This window comes from Bufo gargarizans, chromosome 7 (genome assembly GCF_014858855.1).
Source record: "Bufo gargarizans isolate SCDJY-AF-19 chromosome 7, ASM1485885v1, whole genome shotgun sequence".
Lineage (NCBI taxonomy): Eukaryota > Metazoa > Chordata > Amphibia > Anura > Bufonidae > Bufo > Bufo gargarizans.
This window is the reverse complement of record NC_058086.1, coordinates 78,040,157-78,058,905: the sequence shown is the minus strand read 5'-3', so window position 1 is coordinate 78,058,905 and position 18,749 is coordinate 78,040,157. Positions and strand designations below refer to the sequence as shown.

Genomic DNA, 18,749 nt, shown 5'->3' with positions numbered 1-18,749 from the left:
CTGAGATATAGAGCACCATCCCATCCCCATTGATTAGTAGAGCCACCTCATTCTGCCAATACATTGTATTCCTGACACTCTCTCCACTCTGTCAGAGGGACTCTGTCTCAGCGTGTAACAGAACAGGTTCTGTAGAAATCTATGTGGACTCAGACGGTGTAATAGGAGTGCACCCTTTACTCTACAGTACAATCTTGGGCCACTGCACGGTTCGTTATACCTGACGCTAATATTGACCTGTAAGACTGAGTTCACACTTGAGTTATTTTGTCAGTTTTGGCCCCACAACTGACCAAATGAATGATGTATGAAGTGATTCTAAGAGTGACGCCTGTTATCTGTCATACTGACTCACAGTACTGTTTCACTAGCTCAGAGGACTCCCTATGCATGTTTATGCAATGCACAGTGTTTTGCACTACTATGCAGGCTCTCAGTAGCCAGGAAATATCTTTTTTATTTTATTTGATTCATCATGAATACATTTGTATCGAATATAATCTTTTTGGGAAATTCAGCAAACCGTCTGAATCAAATTTTTAAGAAATTCGTTCATCTCTAATTGAGATGTACATTTTAAAAGTATTTTGGGAGTAGTACTTATTTCTTTGCATTTTCTGCTTTCAGGACTCTGACAGACCTACTGAAACAGCCAGCCGCGATTGACCTCTTAAATGATGGGCACAGAGGCAGCATACAGGTTCAAATAACAGAGGTTATACCAAGAATATCTCCACGAAACAGCATAGGTAAGATGTACAACTGCTCAAAAAATAAGGGGAACACTTAAACAACCCAATGTAACTCTGAGTTAATCACACTTCTATTTAATCAACCTGTCCAGTTATGAAGCAACACTGATTGTGAAATAATTTCTCCTGCTGTTGTGCAAATTGAACAGAAAACAGGTAGAAATGATATGCAATCAGCAAGACAATACCTATATAGGAGTGGTTCTGCAGGTGGTGACCACAGACCATTTCTCTGTTCTCATCCGTTTTGGCTGTTGTTTTGGTCAGTGTTGCATTTTGTCATTGCTCTCACGCCTAGAGGTAGCATGAGACGATGTCTACAACCCACAGAAGTTGCTCAGGTAGCCCAGCTCATTCAGGATGGCATATCAATATAAGCTGTGGCAAGAAAGTTAGCTGTGTCGGTCAGCACAGTGTCCAGAGCATGGAGAAGATACCTGGAGACAGGCCAGTACACCAGGAGATGTGGAGGGGGCCATAGGAGGGCAGCAACCCAGCAGCAGGACTGCTACCTCCTCCTTTGTGCAAGGAGGAACAGAAGAAGCAGTGCCAAAGCCCTGCAAAATGACCTCCAGCAGGCCACAAATATCCATGTGTCGGCTCAAACTGTCAGAAACAGACTCCATGAGGGTGGTATGAGGGCCCGACGTCCACAAGTTAGTGTTGTCCTTACAGCCCAACATTGTGCAAAGCGATTAACACTTGCCAGAAAACACCAAGATTGGCATTCAACATTGGCTCCCCGTGCTCTTCACGGATGAGAGCAAGCAGGTTCGCACTGAGCAGATGTGACAGACTTGATAGAGTCTGGAAACGCCGTGAGGAACGTATTGCTGCCTGCAGCATCCTCCAGCATGTCCGGTTTGGCAGTGGGTCAGTAATGGTGTGGGGAGGCATTTCTTTGGAGAGCCGCACAGCCCTCTATGTGCTAGCCAGAGGTATCCTGAGTGCCATTAGGCACCAGGATGAGATCCTCAGACCCGTTGTGAGACCATATGCAGGTGCAGTGGGCCTTGGGTTTCTTCAGATGCATGACAATGCTACGGCGGGCCTCATGTGGCTAATGTGTGTCATCAGTTCCTGCTTGATGAAGGCATTGAGTCAATGGACTGGCCTGCCCGTTCTCCAGACCTGAATCCAATCGAGCACATCTGGGACATCATGTCTCGTTCCATCCACCATTGCCATGTTGCTCCACAGACTTTCCAGGAGTTGACGGATGTTTTAATCGTGGTCTGGGAGGAGATCCCTCAGAAAAACATCCGCCGCCTCATCAGAAGCATGCCCAGGTGTTGTAGGGAGGTCATACAGGCACATGGAGGCAACACACTCTACTGAGCCTCATTTCCTTGTCTTCAGGCATTTCCACTGAAGTTGGATCAGCCTGAAATTTGATTTTCCACTTTGATTTTGAATATCATTCCAAATCTAGACCTCCATAGTATATTAATTTTGATTTATATTGATCATTGCTATGTTTTGTTCTCAACAATTGCATTTAATGAATAAAGATTTGTGACAGGAATATTTAATTCATTGAGATGTAGGATGTGGCATTTTGGTGTTCCCTTTATTTTTTTGAGCAGTCTATAACCTCGATCAATGTTTCTGTTAATATAGTAAACCTTACTTTACATTATGTGTTAGAATGTACTTGTTAATTCCTTTTAAAAATATATCACTATTTTTAAAACTTTCTTCTCGCAAACTTTATTTGACTATATAAAATTTTGACATAACTTTTAACAAAAATTCTGCTGCCAAACGAATTTGAAGTTTGGCAATTTGCTTTGAACGAATGGCTCAAAGTGCCTGCAATTTACTGAGAAAATTGGAGGGTAACAGGGCAGGGAGGATGAAGAAGGAGGTTCGTATGACCCTGGGAGGGATGGGTCTTGCCCTTATTGGCTCACAGGCTGATAGCCTGTGAGCTACTCAAGGGAAAATAATTTGGCAGGTCCTGGGGTCTCTGGGCTAGCTTAAAAGCACACACGCCATTCTGAGCTTATTCTGCCTTGTGAGAGCATGTGTTTTGAATGTGTCTGCAAGACATCTTAGGGTGTTGTAGGAATAGTTTAGGGATATATTTAGTTATATAAAAAAGTAATGGTCAGTTATGTGTGTGTTTCATACAGAGGGCAGCTGCTGCCAAGTAGAAAGCTTTATGTAATGCACTGCAATCATCTAAATCCTGCAGTGCCTGCAGAATTTTTATTTCAGCAGCCAGCCTTTTTGGAAAAAAAACAAAACTCAAGCTTCTACAGTTTGTGTTTATAGTGGTCCGCAATGCAAGGGTAACATCCCAATGTGCATGCCGTTTGCAAAAACAGATACATTCTGCACTGCAGAAAAATAGAAAATATTATATTTTTTTATGGTGTGGAGGCACGGATCGAAATTCCATGGAAGTGCTTCACAGTACTTTTGTGGGCTTCTGATACATGCCTCCACTCCGCACCGCTCCCTATATTGCTGATTGCGGACTTAGTTAAATCTATGGGTTCACATCCACATAGTAAATGATGTCTAAGTGACACTGACATACATAGCTATAGGTAAACGCACATTTGACGCCATTAACATCCAGCGTGTTTATAAACACACCCTACCGGCACATGTCTCATGCTTTTTCATATTCCAAAGCTACCTAAACTGTCCCTTATCAGGGGCAGATGATGTTTAAACACACATGGTGTTATGGGCAAAAAAAATAAAAAGTGGCTTGGGGGGGACCAAGCATCTAAAGTTATGTCTAGACAGGGTTGGAATGCCTACCTGAACGACACACAAAAGTGTTGATCGTCAGAAGAAAAAGTGGCTCATGAACAAGCATAAAAAAATTCTCCCTGTTAATTGGGAGTAGCAGCAGTGCAATGGGAATGTGGAAAGGTTAGGGTATTGATACAGTGGCATGTGGCCGCAATAGTGGCAGCAGCAGGAGCAGTATAGAATGTAACATATAAGGCTATGGGTAGTAGTTAGAGATAAGCAAAAGTTCTTAAAATTTTTATTCGGCTGTGTCGCTGAATTTTATGAAACAATTTCTTTGCAATTAGCGAGTGCGATGACAGGGAGAATGCCACCCTCTGTCATTGAATCCCGCAGATGCTGCATTTATCGCGGCATCTGAGATGCATATTAAGGCCTATCAGGGGTTGATCAGTAAAAAAAAATGTAATTGTACTTACCTTATCCATTCAAGTGCGAAGAGGCTGCTGTGGTCATCTTGCTTGGAGATCCAGTGAGAAATCTTGCACGGTATGTGATGACATCATATGTCACTTCGCAGGAGATTTTGTGTGGGATCTTCAAGCAAGATGGCCATGGCTGCCTCTTTGTGCACAAATAGATCAGGGGAGTATGATTTACAATTTTGTTTTACCACCATTTCAGGTAAAATTTATTCATTACCACAAAACACGAGGAAAGTCGGCTTTGCTACAAATGAAATTTTCCCTGAAATTCGTATCAAAATCCACTTTGGATACTTCGATTCGCGCAACACTAGTTGTATTAGCAAAAGTAGTAGTAGTGATAGTGGCGGCAGATGTGTTAATGGCTGTGGCAGTAGGGGATTAACAGCGAGAAGCAGCAGCAGCCATAAGGTACATATTGGTAGAAAGGTAGCAGCATGAATGGAGGCAGCAGCAGCCTTAGGGAAGATGATGGTCGGCAGGTCACAGCAGTGGCATGAAGCCGGCAGTAGCATGACGGAGGCCGCAGAAGCAGCAGTACAGAATAGAACATTATGGATGGCAAGTGGCAACATTAGCATGATACAGGTCGCAGCAACAGCCGTACAGAACTTGATGGTTGAAAGTTGGCATAAATAGCATGATGCAAGCCACAGCAGTAGCTGTACAGAAGATGATGGTTAGAAATTGGCATAAGTGACATGATGCAGGCCGCAGCAGCAGCCGTACAGAATGTGCAGGTAAACAAACATCCAGCAATGGCATGATGCAGGTGGCAGCAGCAGTACAAAACATGATGGTAGCTGTACAGAAGATGATGGTTAGAAATTGGCATGTGTCATTATGCAGTCTGCAGCAACAACAACCATACAGAACTTGATGGTTGGAAAGTGGCATAAGTGGCATGATGCAGGACACAGCAGCAGGCGTACAGAATGTGCCGGTAAACGGACAGATAGCAACAGTGGCAAAATGGAGCAAGGTGATTAGCTGGAGGAGTGTGAAAATCCTACTGAATCCAGGCTTGGTTCATTTTGAAACAAAGTTATGTTTTAGACACTGGCAGAGGACAAATTTTTCTATTTGGGTATCACCACACCCCCTGTGGCGCTGAAAACAATCTCTGAAATGGCATAAAAGGCTGAGCAAGAAAAAAGATGGAGAATGTGCTGTGCCAGTTTAGCCCACTGTTCCAGCCTGCCTGCCCAAAAATCCATGGTTTGAGGGAACAGGTTATTCAACAGAGACTGGCCATAGTTTAGGTAGGCCTGAACCTAGGCGTTAAGACAAAAGTTGTCAGCTTGCTGACTGGCCTCTGCCTGTCGCGGTGTAAGGGTCAGCCCCTAGAATAACTGTTCTTTGCACAGATATCTACAATATGGTGCTACATAGACTGTAATAACTTATTTTAGCCACACAAGGCCACTGTGGCTCTGAGAAAGAGGAAGCTGAACTTTTTCTGAGTTACACAAGAGGTAGGAGGAGCCAGAAGTTCCCGGGGTTTGAGTCCTGGCTAGAGGTGGGAGTGCCCTGAGAGCTGTGAGAGGATGGCTGCCATGTTAGGAGCCAAGTAAAGGCTAGTGATGGGACATGGAGCCTGACTGATGGAGTCCTGAGAAGCTGGCTATGCTGGAGAACAGTGCTGCAGCTGTGACCCAGAGAAAGAGACTGCACAGTGTGTTACAGAGGAGTGGGACCGTGTGTCAGAGACCAGTACAACCCGGATCCTTCCTGCCAGAGCTGGAACTAGGTGAAGATCTGCATCTGCTGTAACCAGAGAGAGAAAGACAGACAAACAAGTGACCGAACCTGGAGCCAGACTGTATCTTATGGGATCAAGGAGAATCTGCAGAACTGTGAGTGGCACCGGTGCTTATCTGGGTAGCAGGGCTAGATAGGAGTATATTAGCTGAGTGTAGCCTGGACTCTGATGTGTATACTGTGGAACGCATTTATTCTAACTCGTGTACATTTAATCTGTGTAAACCTGTTTATACTGTTAATCCGATTTTCTGGCAGTTACATCTGGTTCTTTAATAAAGCCGTTTTTTGCTTCAGTCTCCTTGTCAGCTGTACTGTACTTGAATCCTGCTTTGCGGTCTCTCCCTCCTCTGACCACTACAGCGGCACGTAGAAAAACTGCTCCATTATGTTGAGGAGATTGCAATGGCGGGACACACTGGCGGGAGGCATTTGCTTGCCATAAGATGCATCAAGCTGCACACACAGTGTTTCCTGTTGTATGCAGCTCGCCACATCTGCCATTCCCTCAATTTGCCCTGGTAGCTAGGGTTTAATGGCATGGTGATCCAGTAGTCATCAGACTGCTTGATGTCAGATATACCTGTCACTGTGTAAGCTAGTGAGTCTACAGATCGCCATTCTCCCCAGCATTCCCCAGGAGCCAGTTATCTCCAGCTCCGCTCCTCCACTCAGAAGTATTGGATGTTGTGGCCAGTGTCACCATCATCATCATCATTAGTGATGGACGAACATTGGCCGGGACGTTTCGCAACCGCGCGTTCGTGGCGGGCCCCATTCACTTTAATGGCAGGCGAACCTGAAAAACCTTCAGGTCATATTTCCAGCCACCAAATACTTTCTAGAAGTGCACAAATAGTCCCACAACATGGACAGTGACATACAAGAGGGGGGGTCAATGGCAAAAATTAACACAAAAAATATGTATTTAAATCCAGGGCCATTTTTATGTTTCTTAAGGGGAAACTCTCAAAAATGTGTCCTGCTGGAGCCTTGAAAAATAATATTTTAGGCCAGTAAAGACCAGAAAAGAACAAGTGATTATGTGGCTGGAGGTACATTAGGCGGTCACTGAATAACAATTTTACTGTAGGACAGTACAGGCCCCAAAAATTAGGCATTAACTTCATTAACTTGACAGAAAAGAACAAGTGATTATGTGGCTGGAGGTACATTAGGCAGTCACTGAATAACAATTTTACTGTAGGCCACTGGAGTAGAGGCCCCAAAAATTAGGCATTCACCTGACAGAAAAGGCCTTTTATGCCCCTGCATATACATAAGACAAGGACCATTCTTTGTTCTCGGTGGTAGCGGATATGTGTGGGCTGGCATGAGGAAATTTAATTATACGTGGTCTTCACAGGTGTTGAATTCCTCCGAGATCCATGCCTCATTCATTTTTACAAATGTGAGGTAGTTCACACTGTCGTGAGCTAGGCAAGTGCGCTTATCGGTCATGATCCCCCCTGCTGCGCTGAACTTCCTTTCACACAGGACACTCGACAAGGGGCAAGCCAAGAGTTCCATGGCAAATTGTGCCAGCTCTGGCCACAGGTCAAGCCTGCACACCCAGTAGTCCAGGGGTTCCTCGCTTCTCAGAGCGTCCACATCGGCTGTTAACCCGATGTAGTCAGAAACCTGTCCGTTTAGGTGTTCCCTGAGGCTGGATCCGGAGGGCAGCTGTCAATGGGTTGGCTTCAAGAATGATCTCATATCTAAAGTGACCAACACATCTTCAAACCGCCCTCTTCTGGCCGGCGCGGTAGGATTGGTACCCGCACCTGTTTTGCTGTGGGTGGAAATTCCTCTGCCAGCACCCGCAACAGCAGAATTCAGCATCTCTCGCAGCAAGGCCTGGAAATGCTGCATTCTGACAACCCCCTGTGATGCTGGTAACATGTCTGCCATTTTGTGTTTGTACCGGGGGTCTAAGTATGTTGTCACCAAGTACTGGTCCTTGCCCTTTATGCTTTTTATACAGGGGTCCCTCTTCAAACACTGGAGCATTAAGTCCCCCATTTGCACTAAATTGGAAGTGGTGGAGCGCCCTTTCTCCTGCTCATCGCCCAGGAGAATGTCGTCCTTGGTCTCCTCCCCCCAGCCACGGACAACACAAGGGAACCACCGAAAAGTTTAAAGTCCCCCCTCAAAACCTGCTTTTCTTGCTCCCCCCCCCCCCTGCCACCATCCCCCTCTGACTCCTCTTCAGACTCCTGCTGATTTGTCTCAGATGGCGTAGCCCTCCCTGGGAATTCATTCAGCATTGCAACTTCCTCATCTTCCAGCTCCTGCTCCTCGACTGCTTGATCAATGACACAACGCAATGCACGCTCCAGAAAGAAGGTGTAAGAGGTATTTGGCAACGAATAGCTGCACAACTAAGTTCAGGACGTGTGCCATGCACAGCACGTGTGTCATTTTGCACTGTTTCAGTGCGCTCAGCAGATTGGCACCATTGTCGCACACTACTTTACCAACTGTCAAATTGAGCGGGGTTAGCCACTGATCGGCCGGTGACCGCAGAGCTGAAAGCAGTGCAGGACCGATGTGGCTCTTAGATTCCAAACACAACAGCCGCAGCCGAGCATGGCAACATCTCACCTGGCACGTCAAATAGGTTCTTGGGAGCTTAAGCGGTGCAGCGGAAGAGGCGGTAGCAGTGGAAAAGGAGGAGTTAATTTTCTAAAGGCCTCTGAGTCCACCAGTTTATATGGCAGTAGTCGGCGGGCTAGCAGGTCAGCCATTGGGCAAGAGGGTTATCCGGCGTCATCAACTTTTTTTACGTTTGAACATTTGGGCCACGGAAGCCTGCCTTCTACCAGATGAACGCAACTATGGCACGGTGGAAGGTGGAGTGGAGAACAAATGAGAGGAGAAGAAGAGGCAGGACATGGAGTACCGGGGATGTGGCTTTGTGGGTTCTGACAGAGTTGCTCCCACTAGGCTCTGTGTTGGGAGGCCAGGTGCCTTCTTAGTAGTGTTGAGCGCGAATATTCGAATTGCGAATTTATTTCTCGAATATCGCGATTTTGAGATTTCGAGAATATTTAGAATATAGTGCTATATATTCGCGAAATCGAATATTCGTTTTTTTTTTAAAGTTTTTTAAAGTTTTTTTTAATTCTCCAGTCAGTGCCCGTTGCCGCTTCTGCCGACTTCCGTGCTCATGGAGCGTTCCCATCACCATGGGAACGTCTCCATATGCTAGAATGTACTGTCGGATTTAAGAATTACGTTGAAATCGCAATTCGATTATTTCAAGTTATAATAATCAAATAGCGATTTCAACTTAACACTGCTATATTCCATATTCGTTAATTCTAGCCTAATATGGAATATAGCAGTGCTAAGTTGAAATCGCAATTCGATTATTATAACTTGAAATAATCGAATTGCGATTTCAACGTAATTCTCAAATCCGACAGTACATTCTAGTATATGGAGACGTTCCCATGGTGATGGGGACGCTCCTGTCACAACCAGACAGCTGAGAAGCTCTGACAGAGGCCTTTCAGAACCTCCTCCTTGACTTTCTTTGTTGTGGTATTCAGTTCCTCATCTCGTTAGCCTCTCTCAGCTGTCATGTGTTGGACTAATTGCTTCCCTTTAAATTCCTCCCCAGAATGCTTTTCTGGGCGGCTTATACTTCTTCCTGGAGTGTGTGTGCATGCTGATCTTGTTCTCCTGTCTGCTACAAAAGCTAAGTGTTGAACATTTATCTGTTATTTTCTGTTTGCTGGATCCCAGGTGACCCTGACTCCCTCCGTATCTTGTGTAGGGAGCCGGTGGTCGTGTCCCCTCACTATTGTAGGGTGCTCAGGGGTTATATAGTCAAGGTACGTGGATATGCAAACTTCCACCATTTGGATCTTTGCATAGGCTGAGCAGCCAGGGAAAGTGCCAGGTCTTCTGCAGGGGTCCCCCTTGGTTCCTTAGTTTTTGGATCCAGCGAGTCATTTTATGCATGTTGCTTTGCCTTGTTTCCTGTACACCGTCCGTGACATTATAAGCCGCCAAAACCGTCTCAAGCATGGATCCGGTTTCACTTTTGGCTGAACGCTTCCAGGGTCTTTCATTGGAGGTAGCTGATCTCCGTAAGACTTTTTCTCAGCTTCAAGTGACCGGTTCAGCTTGCGTTCATGGAGTTTGTTCTGAGCCTAAGATCTCGCTCCCGGATACGTTCTCCGGGGGTAGTGAGAATTTTGTGCGTTTTAGAGAGGCTTGCAAACTCCATTTTCGCCTTCTTCCCCATTCCTCTGGTGATGAGGAACGGAAGGTGGGGATCATTATATCGCTGCTCAGAGGTAACGCTCAGTCCTGGGCCTTTTCGCTGCCGGAGGGGGCACGGCCTCTCCATTCAGTGGATGAATTCTTTTTAGCCCTGGGTCAGATATATGATGATCCGGATCGTATTGCTCTGGCTGAGTCTAGACTACGTCTATTATGCCAGGGTAAACAATCCGCAGAAATATACTGCTCAGAATTTCGGAGATGGGCAGTTGATACTGGTTGGAATGATGCTGCACTCCGAAGTCAATTTTGCCATGGTCTTTCAGAGGGATTGAAAGATGCATTTGCCTTTTATGAGAGGCCTATTTCTTTGGACTCTGCTATGTCTCAGGCCGTTCGTATTGACAGGCGTCTTAGAGATGTCCCCTTCCTGTCATACTCAGTCCCAGGACAGTGCAGCGGTCCCATTCTGTGCGCAGGGGTCTCAGTCGCCGTCAGCCCCTTCTGAGCAGGAGCCCATGCAGCTGGGGTTGATTGCTTCTGACAATAGAAGATTCAGCTCGCATGGGAGGGTTTGTTTTTGTTGTGGAGGTATAAATCATTTGGCAAATATTTGTCCCTCTAGGAGATTCAGGCAGTTTTCTGGGAGTAATAAAGAAACAAACAGGAAAAAATCTTTTAAAAATGTTCCGTCTGTTACTATTGGCAGGGTTGAGGCGGAAATTAAAGGTTTTCCATTTGCTTGTAGTTCCCGTTTTGTCCTGCCGGCTAGGGTGGCGCTAGAGAGCAAGAACATTTTTTGTGAGATTTTTGTGGATAGTGGAGGAGCGGTCAATCTCATTGATAATCAATTTGCGATAACGCATGGTTTCCAGGTGCGCACTTTGGGAAAGGATATTCCGGTTTTTGCTATCGATTCCGCTCCACTTTCTCAGAAATCATTAAAGGGCATAGTTCACAATATCCGTTTAATTGTGAGTGATGCTCATGTTGAGGATGTGTCATGTTTCGTCCTTAGCGGTTTGCCTAACCCTCTGGTGTTGGGGCTGCCCTGGCTCACTAAGCATAACCCCACCATTGATTGGCAAGCGAGGCAAATAAATGGTTGGAGTGACTTTTGCAGAGAGAATTGCCTCATGACATCTGTTTCTGAGGTTGCTACTAAGACTGTACCATCTTTTTTCTCTCTGAATTTTCGGATGTCTTCTCTGAGAGTGGAGTTCAGGATTTGCCCCCGAACAGGGAGTACGATTGCCCTATTAATCTCATCCCAGACGCCAAGCTGCCTAAATCTCGTTTATACAATCTTTCCCAACCTGAGAGGATCGCTATGCGTGCTTATATCTCTGAGAGTCTGAGAAAAGGACACATACGACCCTCGAAGTCACCTGTTGCCGCTGGTTTTTTCTTTGTTAAGAAAAAAGATGGTTCTTTAAGACCTTGTCTGGATTTCAGGGAGCTGAACAGTATCACAGTTCGTGACCCTTATCCGCTTCCTCTGATCCCGGACCTGTTTAACCAGGTTGTTGGGGCTAAAGTCTTTTCCAAATTAGATCTAAGAGGGGCATACAACCTGGTCAGAGAAGGGGACGAATGGAAGACGGCCTTCAATACCCCTGAGGGCCACTTTGAAAATTTGGTTATGCCTTTTGGTTTGATGAATGCCCCAGCCGTTTTTCAGCATTTCGTGAACAGCATTTTTATCATTTGATGGGAAAATTTGTATTGGTGTATTTGGATGACATTTTGATTTTTTCTCCCGATTTCAAAACTCATAAGGAACATTTACGTCAGGTCTTGCTCATCCTGCGGGAGAATAAATTATATGCAAAACTGGAAAAATGTGTGCTTGCGGTTCCAGAAATTCAATTTCTGGGGTTTCTTTTCTCCGCTTCTGGTTTTCGCATGGACCCCGAGAAGGTCCGCGCTGTGCTTGAGTGGGAGCTTCCTGAGAATCAGAAGGCGCTGATGCGTTTTTTGGGCTTTGCCAATTATTACAGGAAGTTCATTTTGAATTATTCTTCTATTGTTAAACCACTCACTGATATGACCAGAAAGGGGGTAGATTTTTCTTCTTGGTCAGTAGAGGCGCGTACGGCTTTTTCTGATATCAAGGAGAGTTTTGCTTCCGCTCCCATCTTGGTGCAACCTGATGTTTCTTTACCCTTCATAGTTGAGGTTGATGCTTCTGAGGTGGGTGTGGGGGCGGTCTTGTCTCAGGGTTCCTCTCCTGCCAATTGGCGACCGTGTGCCTTTTTCTCAAGAAAACTCTCCTCCGCAGAGAGAAATTACGATGTGGGAGATAGGGAATTGTTGGCCATCAAGTTGGCTTTTGAGGAATGGCGCCATTGGCTAGAGGGAGCCAGACACCCAATTACCGTATTTACTGACCATAAAAATCTGGCCTACTTGGAGTCAGCCAAGCGTCTGAACCCGAGACAGGCCAGATGGTCTTTGTTCTTTTCTAGGTTTAATTTTGTTGTCACCTTCCGCCCTGGAGTTAAGAATGTGAAGGCAGATGCCCTGTCACGTTGTTTTCCGGGAGGCTGGAATTTTGAAGACCCGGGTCCCATTTTGGCTGAAGGTGTGGTGGTCTCTGCTCTTTTTCCTGAATTGGAGGCAGAGGTGCAGGCAGCCCAGTCAGAGGCTCCTGATCTTTGTCCTCCTGGGAGGTTGTTTGTGCCTCTCGCTTTAAGACACAAGATTTTTAAAGAACACCACGATACGGTCCTTGCTGGGCACCCGGGTGTAAGAGCCACACTGGATCTCATCGCTCAGAGATTCTGGTGGCCTGCGCTTCGTAAGTCGGTTGAGGGTTTTGTGGCAGCCTGCGAGACTTGCGCTCGTGCCAAAGTCCCTCATTCACGGCCATCAGGTCCTCTCCTTCTCTTACCCATTCCTTCCCGTCCTTGGACACATCTGTCCATGGACTTCATAACGGACCTGCCTCGTTCCTCGGGGAAGACTGTGATTCTGGTGGTGGTGGACCGTTTTAGCAAAATGGTGCATTTCATCCCTTTTCCTGGTTTGCCCAATGCTAAGACGCTGGCGCAGGAATTTATTGATCACATTGTCAAATTGCAGGGTATTCCTTCAGACATAGTCTCTGATAGGGGCACGCAGTTTGTTTCCAGATTCTGGAAGGCTTTCTGTTCTCGCTTGGGGGTTCGGTTGTCATTCTCTTCTGCTTTCCACCCGCAGTCGAATGGCCAGACAGAGCGCGTCAATCAGAATCTGGAGACATATCTGCGCTGTTTTGTGGCGGAGAATCAAGAGGATTGGTGTTCTTTTTTGTCCCTTGCTGAGTTTGCTTTAAATAACCGTCGTCAGGAGTCCTCTGATAAGTCACCATTTTTTGGTGCATATGGGTTTCATCCGCAGTTTGGGACTTTCTCAGGAGAGGGGTCTTCTGGTTTACCTGATGAGGACAGATTCTCCTCGTCTTTGTCATCTATTTGGCAAAAGATTCAGGATAATCTAAAGAGCATGAGTGAGAGATATAAGCGTGTGGCCTCGCCTTTGCCTCCTCCTCCGATTTTGGTTGATGGGAATCTTGAATTTCAGGTCTCTAGGATTGTGGATTCTCATCTTATCCGCGGTTCTCTTCAGTACCTTGTTCATTAAGGCCTCTCGACTCATCAGGGCTTTCCATAGGTCCCATCCTGAGAAGGTGGGTTCTGAGTGTCCGGAGTCCACTCGTAGAGGGAGGGGTACTGTCACAACCAGACAGCTGAGAAGCTCTGACAGAGGCCTTTCAGAACCTCCTCCTTGACTTTCTTTGTTGTGGTATTCAGTTCCTCATCTCGTTAGCCTCTCTCAGCTGTCATGTGTTGGACTAATTGCTTCCCTTTAAATTCCTCCCCAGAATGCTTTTCTGGGCGGCTTATACTTCTTCCTGGAGTGTGTGTGCATGCTGATCTTGTTCTCCTGTCTGCTACAAAAGCTAAGTATTGAACATTTATCTGTTATTTTCTGTTTGCTGGATCCCAGGTGACCCTGACTCCCTCCGTATCTTGTGTAGGGAGCCGGTGGTCGTGTCCCCTCACTATTGTATGGTGCTCAGGGGTTATATAGTCAAGGTACATGGATATGCAAACTTCCACCATTCGGATCTTTGCATAGGCTGAGCAGCCAGGGAAAGTGCCAGGTCTTCTGCAGGGGTCCCCCTTGGTTCCTTAGTTTTTGGATCCAGTGAGTCATTTCATGCATGTTGCTTTGCCTTGTTTCCTGTACACCGTCAGTGACAGCTCCATGAGCATGGAATATAGCATTACTAAGTTGAAATCGCCATGCGATTACTTCGAGTTATATTAATCGCATTGCGATTTCAACTTGGACCTAGTTTACTATGGTTGGCTTCAATGGCTTGGTAGAATTAGCGAATATGACGAATGTATTCATCATATTCCACAAAACGAATATACGAATGTATTCGGCATATTCCACAAAAACAAAGATATTCTCCATCTTCGTTTTAGCTACCTATTCATCAACTTCGCGAATTCTAGCAATCATATTGGAAAGTTGACTATAGAGACAGCTAAGTTTAATTCGCTATGCGATTATATTACTTAGCTTTTTTTTTTATAAATAGAATAATTATAATAATTATCAGGTATTATAATTAGTCTATTTATTTAAAAAAAAAGCTAAGTAATATAATCGCATAGCGAATTAAACTTAGCTGTCTCTATAGTCAACTTTCCTATATGATTGCTAGAATTCGCGAAATTGATGAATAGGTAGCTAAAACGAAGATGGAGAATATCTTTGTTTTGTGGAATATGACGAATACCTTCGTATATTCGTTTTGTGGAATATGACGAATACATTCGTCATTATCGCTAATTCTACCAAGCCATTGAAGCCAACCATAGTAAACCAGGTCCAAGTTGAAATGGCAATGCGATTAATATAACTCAAAGTTATCGCATGACGATTTCAACTTAGCACTGCTATATTCCATATTAGGCTAGAATTAACGAATATGGAATATAGCAGCAACCATAGTAAAACAGGTCCAAGTTGAAATCGCAATTCGATTTATTCAAGTTATAATAATCGAATTGCGATTTCAACTTTTTACGTATATTCTTAATATTGCTATAACTTCGTCTTTTAGAATATTCGTAATATTGCTGTATCTCTCGCTTGAGTAGCTTCACCTGTGTGATATCTTTTCACTGGATCTGTGTTCTGCTGAAGCAAGTACTTCGGATATTGTCTGCTGACTTTGGATCTGTTTTCACTGCAGCCGCAGCTCCATCAGATAAGTGTTCAGACATTGTGTGTTTCTGTTTCTTTGCTGACTGGATCCGAGGCGACCCCGGTTCCGTCCATATACTGAGCAGGGCACCGGTGGCCGTGCCCCTTCCACTATTGTTGTGGTTTCAGTGGTCATCAGCCTGAGGTACGCGGGCATGTCTCGATCCACCATATGGATCCGGACATGTGCATAGCAGCTTAGGGAGAGCTTTTAGGGTCTGACAGGGGTCACCCTTTATCCTCCCTAGTTTGGGTCCGGTCAGTTGCTATTTACTGTGTGTTGCTCACTTACAGCCGTGACATTATAATCCGCCAAACCGTCCTTTTTTTACATGGATCCGCTTTCTGACCTGGTTGACCGCATGCAGGGTCTTTCTTTGGAGGTAGCGGATCTCCGTCAATCTATGACTCAGCTTCAAGCATTGGGCTTTGCTCCGGCCCATGGAGTCTGTTGCGAGCCAAAGGTCTCACTTCCGGAAACGTTCTCCGGGGGCAGTGAGAATTTTGTTTGTTTCAGAGAGGCATGCAAACTCCATTTTTGCTTGTGTCCCCATTCCTCTGGTAATGAGGAACAGAGGGTGAGGATTGTCATCTCCCTGCTCAGGGGTAATGCTCAGACTTGGGCTTTTTCGTTGCCATCGGGGGATCCCTCCCTTCGATCCGTGGAAATATTTTTTGTGGCCCTGGGGCAGATATATGATGACCCGGATCGTGTTGCTCTGGCCGAATCTAACTTACGTTTTTTATGCCAGAACAAACTGTCTGCGGAGCTTTATTGTTCTGAATTTCGGAGATGGGCAGCTGATTCAGGTTGGAATGATGCTGCACTCCGGAGTCAGTTCTCTCATGGTCTCTCAGAGAGATTGAAAGATGCGTTTGCTTTCCATGAGAGACCAACGTCCTTAGAGTCTGCCATGTAATTGGCTGTACGCCTTGACAGGCGTCTAAGAGTAAGAAACAAGACCTCTCTGTCCAGTCATTTTCAGTCTAGGGGCAGTGGTGCGGACTCATTCAGTGTGCAGGGGCCTCATCCACTCTCGGTTCCCTCTGTGGAGGAGCCCATGCAGCTAGGTCGACTTGCCCCTGATAAAAGAGGATTTAGTCCTCAGAGAATGGTGTGTTTTTGTTGTGGGGGCATAGGTCATTTGGCAAATGTTTGTCCGTCTAGGAAATTCTTGAACTGTACTAAGAGTTATAATAAGAGAAAAACCTCAAAAGGTAAATCAAGCTCTGCTTCATCTGCTACTTTGGGCAAAGTTGATGTAGGAATTGATGCTTTTCCTCTGACCTGCAGTTCCTGTTTTCTCCTTTCTGCCAGGGTAGCGCTAGGGAGAAAAGTCATTTCTTGTGAAATTTTTGTCGATAGTGGAGCGGCCGTCAATCTTATTGATACTCAATTTGTTGCCATGCATGGTTTTCTGGTTTGCACATTAGAAAAGGATATACCTGCTTTTGCTATTGACTCTGCTCCACTCTCACAGAGATCCCTGAAGGGCATTGTTCACAATATCCGGTTAGCGGTAGGTGACACTCGTGGAGGATATATCTTGTTTTGTCCTTAACGGATTGCCTTCTCCTCTAGTTTTGGGGTTACCCTGTCTCACTAGACATAACCCCACCATTGATTGGCAAGGAAGGCAAATAAATCAGTGGAGTGAGTTTTGTAGAGAGAATTGTCTCACAGCGATTTTTGCAGAGGTGTCTACTAAAACAGTGCCATCATTTCTCTCTGATTTCTCGGACGTGTTTTCCGAGAGCGGTGTTCAGGAGCTACCTCCTCACCGGGAGTTTGACTGTCCCATTAACCTCATTCCCGGCGCCAAGCTGCCAAAAGCACACCTCTACAACCTCTCACAACCGGAAAGAATCGCAATGCGAACTTATATCTCTGAGAGTCTTGATAAGGGGCATATTCGTCCCTCAAAATCACCTGTTGCCGCTGTTTTTTTTTTTGTTAAAAAGAAAGATGGCTCTCTGAGACCTTGCCTAGATTTCAGGGAGCTGAACCGTATCACGATTCGCGATCCCTATCCCCTTCCTCTGATCCCGGACCTCTTCAACCAAATTGTTGGGGCCAAGGTTTTTTCCAAATTGGATTTGAGAGGCGCGTACAACCTGGTCAGGGTCAGAGAGGGGGATGAATGGAAAACGGCCTTTAATACCCCTAACGGGCATTTTGAGAATCTCGTTATGTCTTTCGGCCTGATGAATGCTCCGGACGTCTTTCAGCATTTTGTTAACAGTATTTTCTACCATTTAATGGGGAATTTGTATTGGTGTATCTTGATGATATTTTGAGCCGCAGCTCCATCAGATAAGTGTTCAGACATTGTGTGTTTCTGTTTCTTTGCTGACTGGATCCGAGGCGACCCCGGTTCCGTCCATATACTAAGCAGGGCACCGGTGGCCGGGCCCCTTCCACTATTGTAGGGGTTTCAGTGGTCATCAGCCTGAGGTATGCGGGCATGTCTCGATCCACCATATGGATCCGGACATGTGCATAGCAGCTTAGGGAGAGCTTTTAGGGTCTGACAGGGGTCACCCTTTATCCTCCCTAGTTTGGGTCCGGTCAGTTGCTATTTACTGTGTGTTGCTCACTTACAGCCGTGACAGTATTTTGTGGAAGCAGGTATATAAAGCCCCTTAATCAATATTCGGCAGAAGCAGGTATATCAAACCCCTAAATCGGTATTTTGTGGAAGCAGGCATATTGCACCCCTCAATCAGTTTTTTGGGGGACAAACGCTATTAGTTATTCCAATAGCGTTTGTCCCTCTATATAGCTGTCTAGTATATCACACCTCTCGATAGCACACCTATACAAGTCCTTAAAAGGACTTTTTTGGACCTATTATCTAGTGTTTGGTGTATTAACAGTCTGTCCATGGTCCACAAAGCAACCTCCCCTACACTGGCAAAACACAGAATGTAAAATGGCTGTCAGATCAGGTTCTTTTATAGGGTGGGGGTGTGTCCAAATGCTGAAACATCTCAATTGGCTGTCCTGTCCCACCTGATGTTTGTGTCATGGGTCAAAGTTTGACGCAATGCAAAAGAATATGACGCTGGCGGACATCGCCATATGTTTGCATGTTCGGCGTATCGCGAACATGCAAAGTTGGCAGCGAAACGACTGCCGGGCATACCGCAAGGCCATCTCTAATCATTATCCTATTTCTCCTCCAACTCTGAGTCCTTCTCAAGTGGGAGCACCTTCTTCTGCTTCCCATGGGAGTTTCTCATTATGGGTCCCCAACAGCTACAGGGCCACCTGTTGCATGAGCATCAGTGTGTCTTCAAAAATACATATAATATTTAAAATACATATGAGGGACTACTGCAGCATGATGTTCATGATCTGCCACTGCCCAACCTAGAAACAACACATGTTCCCTACTGATGCGGTCTGGTGCATGACCAAATTGTTCACAGCTTTCCACTGCTCATACAGATGCTCAAGTACAGTGCTGCCCATAATTATTCATACCCCTGGCAAATGTTGACTTAAAGTTACTTTTATTCAACCAGCAAGTACATTTTTGAC

General features: G+C 45.5%; 1 protein-coding gene across 1 annotated transcript in view; it reads left to right on the top strand.

Annotated features, from left to right (window-relative positions):
* SHISA8 (shisa family member 8) overlaps nt 1-18,749 on the top strand; it is a 953,154-nt gene that overhangs the window by 736,929 nt on the left and 197,476 nt on the right. Inside the window, exon 2 of the mRNA XM_044302281.1 lies at nt 628-749. Within this exon, the coding sequence (XP_044158216.1) occupies nt 628-749 (122 nt within the window). The remainder of the gene's footprint in view (nt 1-627; nt 750-18,749) is intronic.